Below are 16,440 nucleotides of genomic sequence, written 5' to 3'. Positions count from 1 at the left end.
TCATTCTTCTGCCAGTGATGCTATCGCTGACAGGTCACTACCAACGTTGCTCGATCTGCACTAAGTACTCGTGTTTGAGTGAAACATATTGCAAGTCGGCTCACATGACGGATTGACGTGGCTAATCTCTTGCTAGGACATCTAGGACATTATGCCTGACGTCACTGGGCCTTGGCTCAAATTGATGATCGGATAAGCATGTCGGTCCCCACATAGCTTGGTTGGGTCAAACACAAACACGGGGCAGTGCGGGGCCTAGGTAAGCCATGTCCAATCGCGTGCCATAGTCAATGCGATTAGACGGTGAAAGTGCATCTAATCCCCTAGGTGGATTTTGGTAATTCATGCCAACATATCTCGAAGAACTAACTATGCTTCAAGTTTATTTCTGATAAAGTTCTTCTTTGGAACAACATTGGAATTGCAGGTGACCTCTGAAAAGCTTTAAGACAACTGTTGGTTAAGCCATGGGATTCTTCATTTTCATTTTGGTGATCTAAGATCACATTGAGTCCTTAGGCACGCCAATACTATCAAAAGGGAATGAGGATGTGATAATGAGCTCTTTGCTTTAAGTGCTTGAAGATCAAACTCCAATAACTCCTTAAACTACCTCAAGAAATACCACTATATCCAGCTATCCCACGTCATCTTGGTGCCACCGAACCACTCTCTTCCGGAGCCACCGAGACACTCATATAGCCATTTGTTCCAAAGCCCTAGTTCATTCGGAGCCTCCAACATTCCATTCGGAGTCAGCAAAGTGATGTGGAAGCCTTTTGTGATCATGTCAGGAATTCTAGGCAAAACCAGTCAGAATTTCCAAAGCAACTACAGAGAGTATGCCAGGCATTAAGGTACTAACCTTGAAGCCTCCGACTGAATCCGTTTGGAACAAGACTGAATCAAAAGCTGAGACTTTTGTTCAACTCGGAGCCATCGAGCCATTCCAGTCGGAGCCCCTAATTAAGCAATGCATAAAGTGTGTAACGATTAGATTTTTGTCCTACCTATTTATACCCCACCTTCCCACCAGTTCATTTTGAAACAAACTCCACTCCTACCGTATGCTTCGAGAGAGAAATCCACCCGCTTGTGCTGATCTCAAAGGGCAATCCACTCCAACCAACCATCAACCCTTTGAGATCTAATCCCTCTTTGCTTTTCACTCTAAATTTTCTCCAAATCCATAGCCAAATCTTGAAGGGTTTGATTTTTGGGGGGGTTATCTTTTGAAGCACAAGTGCAAGGGATTCATTGTTCAAACAATCTCATCTTGTTACTTTCAGAGGGTGTGTGCCTGCTAGATCGGCATGTGTGCTTGGAAGTCTTTAAGTTTGTGAAGAAGCCAAGAAGTTTGTGAGGGCTTGGAGGTCGCCTACTTCATGAAGATTTTACCTTGGTGAGGCAAGTCCTTCGTGAGGGTAAGTCATAGTGGAATAGGTTGGTTGCTCCTAATTGGACCCTTTGTGATTGTGCGTCCTCCGTGGACCATTCCTTTGTGGAATCTCGCAACCAAAATCCCTTGTGATTCTAAATCCTTAGTGAATTGAAGCTTCTGCCAACGTGGATAGCGCCAACTATCTGAACCACGGGAAAAATCTTCACTGAGCCTTTTTGTGTTTGTGATTCCCTCAACTCTACTCCATTACCTTTGCACTTGCATGGTTTACTTTTCGCCACCTATTACTCTAGATATGCATGTGTAGGGTGTTCTATAGATTGTTAGAAAAGCTTATTCGCCGTCTAATACTCTAGATATGCATCTGTAGGGTGTTGTATAGATTTTTAGAAAAGGTTAAAATCAGTGAACAACTTAAAATTTGGGAAAAGAGTCCATTCTTGAGCTTAGTAGTCTAAACCCCACCCCCGACCCCAGACATACTTACTGATCCTACATATTTTCATGGATCCCCCAACATTGCATGATTTGCTCAAACCTTTGTTAGCCTTTAAAAACTTTTTGTACAAAGCGGGAATGCTGCCATGGGTCGAGAAAGATATTCCAAGTAAATTGTCATCGTCACACCTCTACTTTTATAATTGACTAAGTTTTTTTATGAGGAAAATGAGGAGTTTTCTATTCCCTTTATAATAGCAATCATAAAAAACATCCAAACAATCCAAAGTTCTATCAGAAATGAAGGTGAAAAATTTGTCAAATGAAAGTGCAGGCGAATGAAGCTATTACAAAAACTCGAGCGAATGAAAATTTTGTCAAATGAAAGTGCAGTTCAATAAAAATGGGACTAGCTAGTCTGACTTCGCTAGCAAGGCTGGGCGGGGAGTGGCCCTACGAGCGAGTGCGGCGATAGAAATGATGTCACCAAAATTCCAAAGTGCTTCGTGGGAATCGCCCTGCGGTGTCGGCCACCTTCATGAACAAAAACTCAGATCAGAAGTCGACCGCCACATGGCCGACATGGTCGGCATCTGGATACTTTATTGGCAGATGACGCTACCCGTCATCCTCCAGGGCAAAGTGCATACTTTTTTCTTTTAGAAGTCATCGGGAATAGATAAGACCTTGCCACACATTCTGAAGATGGCGCACCAAATTCGACCACAGTCCGGAAGCAGATGACTACAAGGACCACTTTAAGGGCTACTGGCGATGCCATGGACCCAGGGCATCGAGAACCACCGGAAGTCGGTCCATCAGGACACCATATGATTTGGGCTGACTACCCTATCTCAGAGCCTTCAAGACGAAGGATTTTACTTGTCGTCCAAGGCAAGCACACCGATGATCGTGGAGGACTCCTCATCGCCTGCGCTGACTAGGACTCTGTAACCATAGTCCTCGTCCTCCTTTATAAGGCGAGGCTGGGCTAGTCGATATGCCCTCGATACACCTACAATCATCATTGTACTATGTGCACCGCCATAATCAATAAACATGAAGCAAGAAGTAGGGTTTTAGCACAAGCACTGTTACACAGACGATAGTTGCCGGACAAAACACACACGACATGTCATATCGTATCATCTATGGGCAAAGTCTAAACAACAACATGTGGTTGGATTACCCATCGTGCGCATGTCGTTCGGCAAAATGTTGTCCCTGATACCTTAGACGGGTTTGTTGGATTTCACATTGACAATTTGACTTTTGAAAAATTAATATGTCTTATATTTTAAAACATGATAGTATATATTATTTTCTGTTTTTTCGAGGCAAACATATTATTTCTTTTTTAGATAAAGAGTTGTTCATTCCCTTTTGTGGAAAAGAAAAAGGAACAATTCGACTCCAACGCCGCAATCTCACCCGACCCGACCCAACCTCTGGGGTCTCCGGTCTTAACTCTGACGCCTGAACTACCCCTAAACCCATCCCGTCCCGGCCGCCGCCGCCGCCTGCCGCAGCCTTCCACCCCCTCTCCCCTCCAGACCCCCGTACGCCTCCGCGGCCATGGACGCCGCCACCGACGGCGAGCAGCGGCGCCTCCTCTCCATCCCCAAGGAGGGCGAGCGCGTCATCGCGCCGACGCGCCGCCCGGACGGAACCCTCCGCAAGGAGATCCGCATCCGCGCCGGCTACGTCCCGCAGGACGAGGTCGCCATCTATCAGTCCAAGGGCGCCCTCGTGAGTCCTCGCAGCATCCCCCGTACACTATTCCCGCACCACGGCACCAAACCTGTTCCGTTGCTGGGCTCTCGTTCTTTTTTGGGGGCGCTTAAGCTTGTTTGTGCTCGGTGCAGATGAAGAAGTCAGGGCCCGACGTGACGCCGGGGTACGACCCTGCGCTCGATGCCAAGCCCAAGACGAAGGCGGCCAAGCGCAACGAGCGGCGCAAGGAGAAACGGCACCAGGTAGGCCTTCAGCTCTCGTTAACGTGTCACCATTGTCCATTGATGCTACAGAACATTTTGATTCGGTTGAATTGGCATGGTTATATGTGGGTTTATTGTCCGAGGGCAGCATTGACCTTCGTTCGTTCGTTAGTTGAGATTTATATGCGCTAAAGATTAGCCTTGAAGGATACTGCCATTGCTAAGATGATTTGATTTGGTGCTCAATTGCGAAGAATGGATAAACATCAACGTATTCTGCCGAAGATATTTGGCAGATGAACACTGATATCGCTGATATGTTTTCTATGGTGTTGCCTAACCATAAGACTTCATTTTGCCGTGTTGGTAGTGATACCTGGTAGTTTAGGTTGTTGTTGCAACAGACAATCATTTCCATGCCATATTCTCCACAAGTCATGAGCAATTGGAGCTTGCACAATGTTGTATCGCGGACAATTTAAATGTTCTGCATTCCCTGAACACTATGCAAGTTAATGGCACTGGTTTTAGTTATGCTTGCATTACGATTGCAGGCATTCCATCAAGTTGTAATTTAGAACTTATTATGACAAATGGAATTTAAAAATGCCACAAGCTATAAAAATATAGCAGAGCACGGTAGACAGATCGCATGGTTTTTTCATCTTAATCACGCCATGACACCATCTTCAGCGAATTAGTGATCCATTACTCAAGTTTCAGCATTCTCTAGTAATCTGGTCCAGTCTCATTCGTCATTACTCACGGTTGTATACTTCAATTATAGTTAGTGGAACATAATTTTGTTATACATTGCTCGCCTTGATTCGTCGTCATCATCATTATAGTTCTGGTCAAGAAATTAAGGATCTGAATATATGGTCAGCAAAAGTATGCAGTATGGAGCTTTTGCCTAAAAATATATTGCTGTGAACTGACCCAGACAAGGTGACAACGTCACTATTCTTCATGAATGAGCGAAAGCATACCCTTGTGGAAACACTGTATTTGTTCAAGTCGTGTGGCAAGCCCATTTATCCTCATATATGTCCCAAGTAGCAAATGGTTCAAGAAACAACCACCCAAACATTACTCGATTACCCCTCAGTTCTTACAAGGATGTTGTGAAATTTTCTTTTGCAAAGACCAATGCAGCCGCACATGGAGCAATTTTGGACCCTTTTGCCCCTCCTATGTCGCATGATGAGCAGTTAGCAAACCCTTAATCATCTTGCTAACTGCACCACAACTCTTTGATCTCTGCACACGCTCGGTCTGTTCGTTCCCTGCACGCTCACCCGCCCGCACTTTCAGCATCGCCCCACGTGATGTACATGACGCAGGCTGAATGCATGAACAATCTGAGCAACCGACATGAATTGTTGATGGCGAGTAGTCACAGATCAGTGCTTCATCATCGTCCAAAGACGCGTAATTGTTAGAGGATTGAAATTGTAACAAGAAACTGCAAAAAATGGTGCCCATAATCGTGACCAGTTAAACATGACTTCATCCACGACTGTGGCCACGACAGACCTGACAAACACGTCCCTGGCCACCACACCACGTCGTTGAGGACATTTGGCAGCATCTCGTCTACCTCGGCCCTGGCAACCTTGTCCCAGATCCCCACTCCCTTGTCGTGTGTGGGTACTATCGTCACCGCGCGCGTCCTCGCCGTCAACGGCCTCCGACAGTGTCCTGTCTACTACAACGGCACACTCTCTCTCCCTCGAAACAATCTGTGGCAAAGGAGGTAGGAGGGGCGCGGCGTGGTTTACTCATCCCTACATGCATGCAACATTAGATCCATAGAATTAAGCGGGGCATGGGCTGATAGGTATTTTTGGGAGAAATAGTGCTAAACATCCTCTGCGCCTCCTGTTTTCCGGTTTTTTTTGCGGAAAAAAAATCCACACTCTTTAATATGGAATGGAGGAGCATCAAACATAGCTGCATACAATTCTTAAATGTGGCAATATGGTATACACCATAAACTGGTAGCACCATTATATAGTGAATTAACATGGTGAATTGAACCATTAATATTATGGCAGATCTAAGTTCAAGAAATTTAAAACCATAAAAGATATACTTAACCATTCATAACTCTCTGTCGGTAATGTGGTCAACGCAAACATTATGTTTTCTTGTATGCTTGTATTGCACAATGCTAATGATTTGTTATCTCTTACATCAAACAACTATGTGATTTGTGCGATGGATTTATGGTTACTGGACATTATCTTATTTATTACTAGCAGGGTGGTTCAACAAATGATAAAGGGAAGAGCTTGGATATAGAGGCTGATGCTGGAGAACCTGACAAGGTTCATTCTTCCAAAACTAAGCAGAGGAATACAGTGGACAGTATAACAGAGCAGATAAGTGGCATTGCTATTTCTGAATCTCCAGCTACGGCAACCCCTTCCACAAATGCTGCCAACAACTTACAAACAGAGTCATCTGTTACAGAGATAGATAAGAAAATCCGAGCACTGAAGAAAAAGGTTCTCCCTCCTTCCCTTACTCAGTCATCTGTGCATGCGTGTGTATGTTTGAAAAATGTGTCAGCGTGTTTATTTTGTTCTGTGCTATCGCCTTAATTTCTCACAGATACGCTTAGCTGAAGCCCAAGTGCAAGGGGACCCAGAAAAATTGAAACCTGAGCAACTGGAGAAAACAAAAAAGATTGAAGGATGGCGTGAAGAGCTGAAGCTTTTGGAGTCTACAAGGGGTCATGCTGCTTCGTAGGCAAAGCGGGCTTGGCCCAGATGTAAACTGAGCTGTCAGTTCTGCACGCCCGCTTGGCGTTGTTGCTGACCCGAAATTCAATCGATCATGCTATGCTTCTCCAGTACCTACGGGTTTGCTGGAAATGCATTCCAGTGGACGTGGGGTTTGCACAGAACGGAAGATTTTTCACCACATTTGTTGTCTCATGTAACACTTGTCAGTTCCAAAATTTATATTGCAATATCCGTTTGTCAAAGATCATACAGTGGAGGCGATAACTGATTTGCCATGGGATGGCTGTTGCTTTCGTGTGTTATACCAACTTTGGGGTTCATTTGACGCTGGACTAATTTACCTTTTTAAAGTTGAGTTGTCTTCTCCTTTTTTTTTTCTATTGATTGATTTCACACCTTGAGTGGAGGAATAACAAAACAAAGTGATGGAATAAGCAGAGGAATTGACTGTAATGTCTTGTGCAATCTTAGAATTTCACAAAGTTGTTTGTATGCCTTACAGGAATTTTGCGAGAAATTGGTTATTTTGACCCAAACTTTTCAAAGGAATTTCAACACGAGGTTGGAGAGCTCATTTAGGTTCTTACAATCAATGAAAATTCTACAAAATTCTTTGTTCCAAACAAGCCATAAGAATCTGAGAAGCCAGATTTAAGCAGGACTGCGGGCGGCAACACAATGCTTCTTTGCTATACAACAAGGCTCTAGAATGTAGGAATAACACCATAGTTTGAGGCTTTGAGCGCCATGTCTTGTGGATTCCTAGGATTTCACACCTCTTGTGTCAGAGTAAGAAAACAAAGAAGCTCATGTTTGGAATCCTCCCTATGAAAATTCATACTCCGAAGGGCTTATAGGAGAACTCTATGTATGATTCTAATCATATGGAATTCATTTGTTCCAAAGAAGTCACGAGAATCCAAGCATATACTATTCTCTCCGATCCGTATTACTTGTGAGCTCAAACGGATGTATTTAGAGTGGTATTGTATATTTTCACAAGAACATGAGTTTCTCATAGCACAGAGTCGCGAAGTCCCAAACCAGATTGCTTCCTTCCTCAGTTCGGAGCTCTCCTCACTTCACAGTGTTTCTATGCTTTCTACACCTGGGAACGCCAATCTGGAAAAAAGCCGGACAGCCGTTCTTCAAAATTTGATTCTCCATCCCCTAACACCTCCACGACAAATCTTAACAGAATGGCGAGACTTACTTATGGTTGAACTGTATGCACGTCCTGTTCCCGATCGACTTGTACACGGCATTGATTTCTCTCACAAAGAAACAAAGCAGGCAGAGAGACAAAAAAAATCAATAAGTCAGCAAATACGCGTGAGCTATGCTCAACCAGTAGATGCCAAATGGCGACCACCGGCCAGCGGAGGAATTTCCATAGGAAGGCCCGTACAATGCAAAGAAAACTTTGCCGTACGGTCCCGCCTCAGCATAGAAGTCGCCAACAAGAAGGGACGCAGTTCCAGCCCATACTGGCCACCGTTATCGAAAGTTCCAGAGCATACCACGTGATGTATGTGGTAAGCAATCCAAACAATTCAAAAGGAAAGTTCCAGAGCATGCCTGTTCTTTACTCTTTTGCTCCCCTCTGCCTTGCAGTTGGGACAACCAGTGAAACCTCTCATTCAGCACCATGACATTGATATCAAGGCAGTAAGTCACCATGCGTATTTACATCGTGTCCTCTCCTACTTTACACTAGGCTCAGATGCACAATTACTCTACTCCCCGGGCAGAATAATATTAGCCGGATCACCGGAATTCGGTAAAGAATCAACTAACAAAACACAAGAGATGCTGGTTGACAACTCTGTTTACAAGGATCGTCCTTTTTTCCAGCCAGCTCCACATGATTAGTAAGGACTAATATCTGCAGATAGAATAAGCAGCACTACGAGTCAGATTAACCAGGCGATTAGACAAGAAACAGATGGCAGCCTAGCTGAAGTAGCTGACGGCAGCAGCCGCGTAGTGCAGAAGATTAACTTACAATTCTGCCGATATGCTAGAGTTGTCCACAGCTCTATCCACTCATGCCACGTGTAGAAGAATTTGGGCGTGTATATGTCCTCATAGACCGTATAGACCGCATAGATCTATTCACAAAAGGATGGTCCAAAAGTTTGGCTGCGGATGGTCTGTCTTCTGGATTCGGTTTTACACACTGGCTAATGAAATCACGAGCTTCCTTCGAAAGACCACTTGGAATTGCTGGTGGTTCACCCTTACCAATCCTGTATAGGGCTTGTGTCTGCAGAACAAGTTGCAAGAATGGGTGTGCATCTGATGAATTTTGAATCATAAATTACACACACAAGAGACCATTTACAGATTTTAAACCAACACTGGAATTCAAATATGCAGCAGCTATTACTAGATTCAAATGAAGAATTACTCACCCACTCCAGATCAGGATAGGGAAGTTGACGTGTCAACATCTCTAGGACCGTGCAACCCAAACTCCATATATCAGCTGCAGGTCCATATGTCTTCTTGGGATTGACGACCTGAAAGTTCAGTGTGTCCATTTAGAATAATCAAAAAGGTATGGACATATCATACATGACAGTATGCTTATGCCAAATACTATCTTGTTTAGCCAAAAACCAAGAATGTCCGCAGCAAATAAAGAACATAGAGCATCAGTCCAACTTAAATTAACCGCTTAGTAACACACGTAATTATTCCACTAAGCATCAACATACAGTGTGAACTACAAGCGCAATAGTTGCCACTAATAGTGAGCCATGACGATACTCAAAGGTCCGGCAAAGCAAGCTAACTGAACTGATGTAGTGTGAAAATCCAAGCTGTATTTCAGTGCATCGGCACACAACTCTTAACACTTTTCGTCATAGCCCCCCTTTACCTCAGGATTATACTACTACTCCCTCTGTAAACAAATATAAGAGCGTTTAGATTACTAAAATAGTGATCTAAACGCTCTTATATTAGTTTACGGAGGGAGTACTTGCTAATTGATTATTCTCAACGAATTACTGAAGGAAAAGGGTAAAAATAAACAAGCGAATTCGAGACTATGGTAATCTGATCTTAAGAGTGTGGTGATATACCTCAGGTGCCATCCAATATACAGTTCCTTTGCATGATTTTAGCACATTGAGTTTGGAGGTCTGAAAGACAATTGATAAAGCAACGTTAAATCACAAAGTTAGTGCATGGATAACTACATTCGAAGTTCAAACTCAAAATTATGCAGGTTTTACAAGAAAGTAGCGGACCTGCTTAGCAAGTCCAAAGTCCGCAAGCTTCACAGATCCATTCGCATGCACCAGTATGTTGGCACATTTAATATCTCTGCAAGATGATATTCTAAACTATAAGTACATGAAAACATTACATAATGCCCTAAAGACTTGTCAATTTGGGTCAGGTGATATTTATTCAGAAGGCAAGACAAAAACCAGTGATCTAGCTAATCTTACACCATGGTAAACCAAAAACCCAATATCATTGGTACATGAACTGATGTAATCATATTACCTATGAACAATATTCCTCTCATGGAGGTAATTCAATCCATTAAGTATTTGTCTTGTGTATGCCGAAACATGAGTATCTCGTAGGCGGTACTTCTGATACAAAGATACAAGAGATCCTTGGGTCACTAGTTCAAGGAAGATGTATAGTTTCGAGTCCTCCTGGAACAGTCATACAAATGATGATTATCAGTCTCAGATGAATAAAGTACAGAGAAATCTATGAGTATAGAGCACAACAGTGCTTCAGCAATGGAAAAAAGTAATGCACAACTGGAAGATCACGGAGCTTACTTTGTCAGTTCCGAAGTAGTGTACTATATTCTCATGTTCAAACTGACTCAAGAGTGCAATTTCCTGAAAAGTAGAATGGAAGTTAATAAGAGGCCAAATTACAGAATACACCATTGAACATAGAAGGAAAGAAGTCGTAAAAGACAAGGTCTCCGATATTATCAATAACACAAACAACCAGCTAAACCAACCTGCTCAAGTTGGAAAATACACTGCTGTGCGTTGCTCCCTTGATCATGTAAGGACACTTCTTTGACAGCAAAAAAGACACCCTCGCTGTGAAGCATCAATCATTATACCATAAGATGCAGAAGTAGAACAGCATGTAGGAGACTTATAACAGAAAAACATAAGAGCAGCCTAATAAAGGAACAATAGATGCTGCAGTCCTTCATGTCCGGAAGCTGAATATCCATTTTATTACGAATACCACATAATTCAGAACAGGAACTGATGCAGTGCAATATTTTGGCACAACAAATTATCATATTCCCCTGTATTCTAGAGAACTTGGTTCGGAACTGGGTAGCACTCTGACTCTAGCTAATTCTAGTTGACCACAACTCAGGATTATGTTGAAGATGAAACCATGAAGATGATTCAATTACTATTTACTACTCCCTCCGTCCCAAAATAAGTGTCTTAACCCTAGTATAACTTTGTACTAACTTTAGTACAAAGTTGAGACGCTCATTTTGGGACGGAGGAAGTACTAGGCTAGGCATCTGTATTTTGCTACACAATACAGAGGATCACTCTACACAACTCAGGTTGATCAAGGCTTCTGGATATACCCTAGCCCTAGGTTATCTTGGAACGAACATAGCAAGTTGAGCTCTTAAGCTTAAGCATAACGTTAACAACCAGCATATAAGGAACTAATTTTCCCCTGAAAAGTGAAGAGAACTTACTCGCTGATCCCCTCATAGACCGTCCCAAAGGAGCCACTCCCCAAGAGCACACCTCGACTCCACGACCGGATCTTCCTCTTAAACCTCCCGTTGGGCGAGATGTAGAACATAGACTCGGTTGTCTCATCGTCGTTTGTCGTGGATATCGAGGACGTGCCTGTGAATTCCTCGGAGCTCTCCCCCAGCCTGAGATCTTCCAACGTCAACACTTCCGCCGCATCCTCGTCCTCCTCGGCATCCGGGTCTCCAAAATCAGGAACAGATCTGATTGCCTGTGGTTGCCCTTGCTCCTCTGGCGCGAAAGACAGCAGGAGATCCCACGTGGAACCAACCTGGGCGGCGGGCGGCAGCGCCATCGACGGCGGTGGCTTGAGCATCACCGGCGGAGGGCGCACGCCCTTAATCCCTCCATCGCAGCCTGGTTTCCTCACATCGGGACGGGCTGGCTCTGGCGGATCCAACCATGCCGGCCGCACTGGCGCCTCAACCGGCGCGTCCCTGGCAGTTTCCTTGGCAGGGAGCTCGAAATCAGCGGCCGCGGGCAAGGCCGGGTCCTCGGCGGCCTCGTGGCGGAGCGGGGACTCCCGAACGGCGCGGTCGGGCTGCGAGCGCGCGGAAGGGGAGCTGGAGGCGGAGGAGCGGAAGGCCTTGTGCGCCTCCCAGTCGGTGAGGGAGATGGCAAAGTCCTCGGGGCCGGAGAGGCCGAGGTTGCGGCAGAGGAGCTGGACGTCGCCGCCGCCGTCGCCGCTGCCGCCGATGCGGAAGCTGCTGAGGTCGACGGAGCAGGCGGCGGAGCTGGCGAGCGAGGGCGCGGCGGAGGCCGAGGCCGAGGAGGCCCGGGACGGGGACGGCGGGTAGCTGCAGAAGAGCTTGGCGGGGTCGTACTCGTAGCCGATGTTCTTGGACGCGTTGCGGCGGTCGAGCCGCGGGCCGCGCTTGGACGAGCGGCACGAGCCGGACGGCGAGGTGGACGACGCGGTGTCCTGGGACGGCCGGCCCATCAGCGGCGCCTGCTCATGGGGTGCGGCGGCGCTCCAGGACGGGCGGGAGGAAGGGGGGAAAGGCGAGGAGGGGAGGAGATGAGGGCTCTCTGGCTGGCTTTGGGAGTGGGGCAGGAGAGGAGACGGCAAGGCGAGCGAGGTGCGGATATTTTTTTCGGCCGCGAGGTTGGGTTTTTTTGGTGGGCGAGGTGGGAGTGGGAGGGGAGACGGGTGCGTTGTCGCATTGACTCGCGCCTTTCGGCTTTGTGGTGGCGCCCGGTGGCCGTGGGGTGGGTCGCGAGGGCACTCGCGGCGCGGAGCTTCGCCGCAGTCGCCGGCTGGCCGGCTGGCAGCGGGGCGGAAGCGCCTTTTGGTCGCCGGGGAGCAAGGCGGTTACTTTGGAATGGGATGGAATGGGTGCGATGCTGGCGTGTGGGCGGACGTGTGACCCTGGGCTGAACCGTCGTCGGGTTGGCGTGTGTGCCTGCTTGCTGCTCTTGCCAAGTCAGCACACGGTAACCAGCGTACTTCTACTATCTTTGTTTGAGATATATAAAATGAACCCATGTCGAGTGCATGGCTAATCACGCAGGCAGCATCATGTCCCAAGAAACATACGATAAATTGTCTGGTGTCACGAAATCGAACGACCCTCGCGTGTATCTTTCGGGCTCTCTGCCACTGCAAAGTGCGGCACTCTTTAATTAATATGAAAGCTCATGTGCATGGCTGATGGCTCAATGACGACACCGAAAGCATAAATGACACCCATACACATTCTTTGATTCACTGTTGACTCTGCACGACACGCCTAGATGAGGTTGAGGTTTACGTAAATGCGGACAAAAACTACGGGCATCTTTAATGGTAACCCGCAAATTTCCTTCCTCATCCATCCGCGGGCAGGGGATCAGTCCGCAGACACGGATGTGGGAGACAGTCATCCAACCGTAGCCGCATATATTTTCACAACAACTCGAACCAACCGGGCGAAATTTGATCAAACCGGACGAATTTTGATATAAACACGGCGGATTTCGTTGAAAGTAGGATAATTTTGTACATAAAACCGGACGATATTTCGTTCGGTGAACTAAAAACCCTAAACTATCCTATACTTCACGGTGACCTCGTAGGTCATGCCGTGCTGGCCGGCGACTCCTTCTCCGTCATCGTTGCGCGACCCGGCATCGGAGTCGTCGTCGGGTTTGGGGCGGCGGAAGGTGGAGACATCGCGGCAGGGCTTCTCGGCGGCCGCCTGACGCTCGGATGATCCTCTCCGCCCTCTCTTGCACAATGCGCAGTGCGGACACGGCCACCGAGGACGTGGGCTGTGGGAGAGGGCGCGGTCGTTGGAGGCATTGCCCTTGGCAGCGGTGGCGATCTTGGGGAGGGACCATTCCTCACCGTACCTGCCCATCTCCCCGTCAGGGCAGCGGAAATGGCGCTTGGCCGTCTCCGACGTCGTCACGAATCGGTCCAGGGCCCAGGCGTATGCCAGGTCCGGGTCCGCCGCGATGTGTGGCGACGGGACGTCCGAGTCCGTGAACTTGGATCGGCGCCCAATGTTGCGGCTGCCCCGCTGGCGCTGCTCCCGATCAGCGTACTCCTGCGCCGTCATAGCGCTCCGGGACGATGATGAGGAGTCGCCGCTATGGATGTAGTGCAGAATGTGCCAACGCGCCTTGGGCAGGGCGGCCGCGAGCGGCGCTCCTCCTTGACACGCCGCGGCAGCGGCGAGAGCCGCTCTTCCTTGATGCGGCGTCCGATTTGGACGCCGCAGCTGCGCGGCGGCGGAGAGCGTGGAGGGGATGACGGCTTCAGCTTCATGGGGAGGAGTACCCCGGTGGCGAAGCCGGGCTGTTGGTGTGGACGACGGAGCGACGGAGCATCAGCTCCATCTGCTCCTCGAACTCCGTGTCCGTGCCGGTGTAGACCCGGCCCGACACCGCCGACGCGGACTGCGGCAGCGGCGGCTGCTGGTCCTCCTCGTCGCCGGAGGAGATGATGATCTCCGCCCGCGTCGAGTCGCTGCCAGCCGACGAGGACGACGGCCCCGGAGTTCGAGGGCGGCGTCTCCACGAGCCGCTAGATCCCTCCTGGAACCGCCTGCCGGAGCCGACGCCCATGACTTGCCCATCGCCGAAGATGTGGAGGGAGATGGGCGGGGAGGGGAGGAGGAGGATGCGATGTGGACGGCGCCGGAGCGCGGCTTAAATAGCCGCGGCCAGGCCATGTGAAGGGCCGGTCAGCTGCTTCAATGCGGCGCAGCAGCCGGAGTTGGTTCCTCGGGAACCTGCGTCCACATTGAAGCAGCGGCTGCTGAGAGGTCACGTCGGTTAGCGCCGCCATCCCTCCCTCCGGTCACATCGTGGCAGCAATGCTGGCCTCCGCGTGCTCTGGGTCGGCAAGAATGCGGTGCGGTAAGCGGCGCGTGCATCGGAATGAAAGCGCGGGAGGGGCGGGTGACCGGTTTTTGGTGGGCCAGGGCGGTCAGAAGCGGGCTTGGGAGCGGTCCGGACTCCAGCAAACCTCCCCCACTTTTATCTCATTTTGCGGGAGAAATCGTGTCCGGACCGCACCGCAGACTAATATAGGTTGGTGTTGGATGGCTTCCGCGGTCCGGATGGTTACGGGAGGTTTACGGGTCCGCCTTGGAGATGCCCTAATGGCTTCGGAAAGACAAAAACACGCCCACGACCCTTCTTCCACATGCGACTCGGGTGGCGCCGGCCCTCCCCCACCATCGTCCCCTCCTCTCCGCCCTCTCCCTCGCCATCGTCGGCGCCCTCCTCTGGGCAAATCCAGAGGAAACCAGGAGAATATCACATGGAAACTGGTGAAAACCCCATGGAAAAGATGTTTTGAAGTTTCAATAAATCTAAAATAATACGGAATGTTAAGAGGGTAATGATTTTTTTCCATACGAAATTTCAAGTTCAAACACATTATGGGATGTGAGCAATGAGATAACAAAATCAACATTGAATAGTGCCAAACAGTAATATCACTATTCATTATTGAATTTGTTTTTTTTCATAGCACATCTCGTAATGTGTTTCAACTTGGAATTTCGCATGGCAATAAAACATCACTCTCTTAACATCCCGTATTTTTTAGTCTTTTTTGGAACTTTCAAATGTGGTTTCCATGAAGTTTCTTTGAATGTTGGTTTCCATGAGATATTCTCCCGAGGAAGCCGGCATTGGCGAGCCCCGCTCCATGATCTGGGGAGCTCACATCGGCTGCTGGTGGCTGCTTGTGCAAAACCGCTCGGGCGTCGTGTTAGCCGTGTGGCGGGTCGCCGAGAGGTGCCAAGGCTGTGCGACGGTGGCTGCTTACACGCCGGTTCGGGTGGCTCAGATCAGGGCGGCTCCCAATTTGTTGCTCCACCTCTGGAAATGGCCTCCTAGGGCCGATGACGGCGCAACTGTTCTCATCCCCTGCGAGACGACATGGAGGCGACGTAGTGCACATGGTGGTGGGGGTTGATCTGGGCTCCGGCAGGCCCGATTTGGGTATGGTGGTGCGTAGTCTAAGCCTACAAGCATCTGTTCTCGGCAGGACTTCGTTCGTGGCAGTTGTGGGGCTAAGTTGTGTTGTGTTTCTATGGCGTGTGATTGTCTCCATGGTCTTGTGCGACTTGTTCAGTGGTGTACGATGACAAGTAGGTCTAGAGGGGGGTGATTAGACTACTTGGCCAATACAAACGTAGCATTTTCCCAATTTTAGTTTGGCAGACTTTAGCAACTTTATCAAGTCTAGTAGCACCCTACACATGCAAGTCTAATATAGTGGCCACTGAAAGTAAAGACTTTGCATATGATAGTAGAGGATGGCGTCGGTGTCAAAACCGGCAGATCTCGGGTAGGGGGTCCCGAGTTGTGGATCGGATCAATGGGGAACAAGGGACGATGAATACGGCGTTTACCCAGGTTCGGGCCCTCTCGAAGAGGTAAAACCCTACATCCTGCTTGATTGTATTTGATGTGTATGATATGGTTACAGAGTCGATCTACCACGAGATCAGGCGAGCTAAACCCTAGGTTGATGGGGTGATGGACGTTGCTCTAGCCCTAAAGACTAAAACCCTCTGGTTTATATAGACACCAATAGGGTTAGGGTTACATGCGATGGGTTACAATGAAGGAAAGATTACGCTAATCTTGACTTGGAGGGCACACCACGACTCTAAAGTTCTTCTATCCGGTTA

The 16,440-nt window shown here is 48.2% G+C and overlaps 2 protein-coding genes across 4 annotated transcripts; one reads left to right on the top strand and one right to left on the bottom strand.

Annotated features, from left to right (window-relative positions):
• The first annotated feature begins 3,261 nt into the window (after window positions 1-3,261).
• LOC123097989 (partner of Y14 and mago) lies at window positions 3,262-6,893 on the top strand. 2 transcript variants are annotated; one of them, XM_044519856.1, is made up of 4 exons: window positions 3,262-3,589; window positions 3,706-3,816; window positions 6,039-6,287; window positions 6,394-6,893. In XM_044519856.1, the coding sequence occupies exons 1-4, from the start codon at window positions 3,416-3,418 to the stop codon at window positions 6,529-6,531; spliced, it is 672 nt and encodes a 223-aa protein (XP_044375791.1). In that variant the 5' UTR covers window positions 3,262-3,415; the 3' UTR covers window positions 6,532-6,893. The 2 variants fall into 2 exon arrangements, with proteins under 2 accessions (XP_044375791.1, XP_044375792.1); XM_044519857.1 differs by having other exon boundaries at window positions 3,264-3,589; window positions 6,042-6,287.
• A 1,261-nt stretch (window positions 6,894-8,154) lies between these two features.
• On the bottom strand, window positions 8,155-12,523 carry LOC123097988 (mitogen-activated protein kinase kinase kinase 1). 2 transcript variants are annotated; one of them, XR_006447610.1, is made up of 9 exons: window positions 11,248-12,523; window positions 10,528-10,612; window positions 10,337-10,399; window positions 10,047-10,204; window positions 9,785-9,860; window positions 9,617-9,676; window positions 8,942-9,049; window positions 8,533-8,825; window positions 8,155-8,412 (listed from the first exon to the last, which is right to left on the bottom strand). XR_006447610.1 is itself a non-coding variant. In XM_044519855.1 (9 exons), the coding sequence occupies exons 1-8, from the start codon at window positions 12,246-12,248 to the stop codon at window positions 8,566-8,568; spliced, it is 1,779 nt and encodes a 592-aa protein (XP_044375790.1). In that variant the 5' UTR covers window positions 12,249-12,476; the 3' UTR covers window positions 8,155-8,412; window positions 8,533-8,565. The 2 variants fall into 2 exon arrangements, 1 of the variants encoding a protein (XP_044375790.1); XM_044519855.1 differs by having other exon boundaries at window positions 8,533-8,793; window positions 11,248-12,476.
• Window positions 12,524-16,440: the final 3,917 nt, after the last annotated feature.

This window comes from Triticum aestivum, chromosome 4D (genome assembly GCF_018294505.1).
Source record: "Triticum aestivum cultivar Chinese Spring chromosome 4D, IWGSC CS RefSeq v2.1, whole genome shotgun sequence".
NCBI classification, from domain to species: Eukaryota; Viridiplantae; Streptophyta; class Magnoliopsida; order Poales; family Poaceae; genus Triticum; species Triticum aestivum.
Note: the sequence above shows the minus strand (reverse complement) of the source record. Positions and strands in the feature narration are given on the sequence as shown.

What these genes read in the sequence shown, in the direction of transcription:
- LOC123097988 (XM_044519855.1), bottom strand. Translation starts at nt 12,248, where the DNA reads ATGGGCCGGCCGTCCCAGGACACCGCGTCGTCCACCTCGCCGTCCGGC. An exon ending in ACTTTGGACTTGCTAAGCAG is followed by an intron (nt 9,677 to 9,784) that starts GTCCGCTACTTT and finishes ATTGTCTTTCAG; the next exon opens with ACCTCCAAACTCAATGTGCT. An exon ending in TATATTGGATGGCACCTGAG is followed by an intron (nt 9,050 to 9,616) that starts GTATATCACCAC and finishes CTGAACTTTCAG; the next exon opens with GTCGTCAATCCCAAGAAGAC.
- LOC123097989 (XM_044519856.1), top strand. Translation starts at nt 3,416, where the DNA reads ATGGACGCCGCCACCGACGGCGAGCAGCGGCGCCTCCTCTCCATCCCC. An exon ending in GCAAGGAGAAACGGCACCAG is followed by an intron (nt 3,817 to 6,038) that starts GTAGGCCTTCAG and finishes ATTTATTACTAG; the next exon opens with CAGGGTGGTTCAACAAATGA. An exon ending in TCCGAGCACTGAAGAAAAAG is followed by an intron (nt 6,288 to 6,393) that starts GTTCTCCCTCCT and finishes AATTTCTCACAG; the next exon opens with ATACGCTTAGCTGAAGCCCA.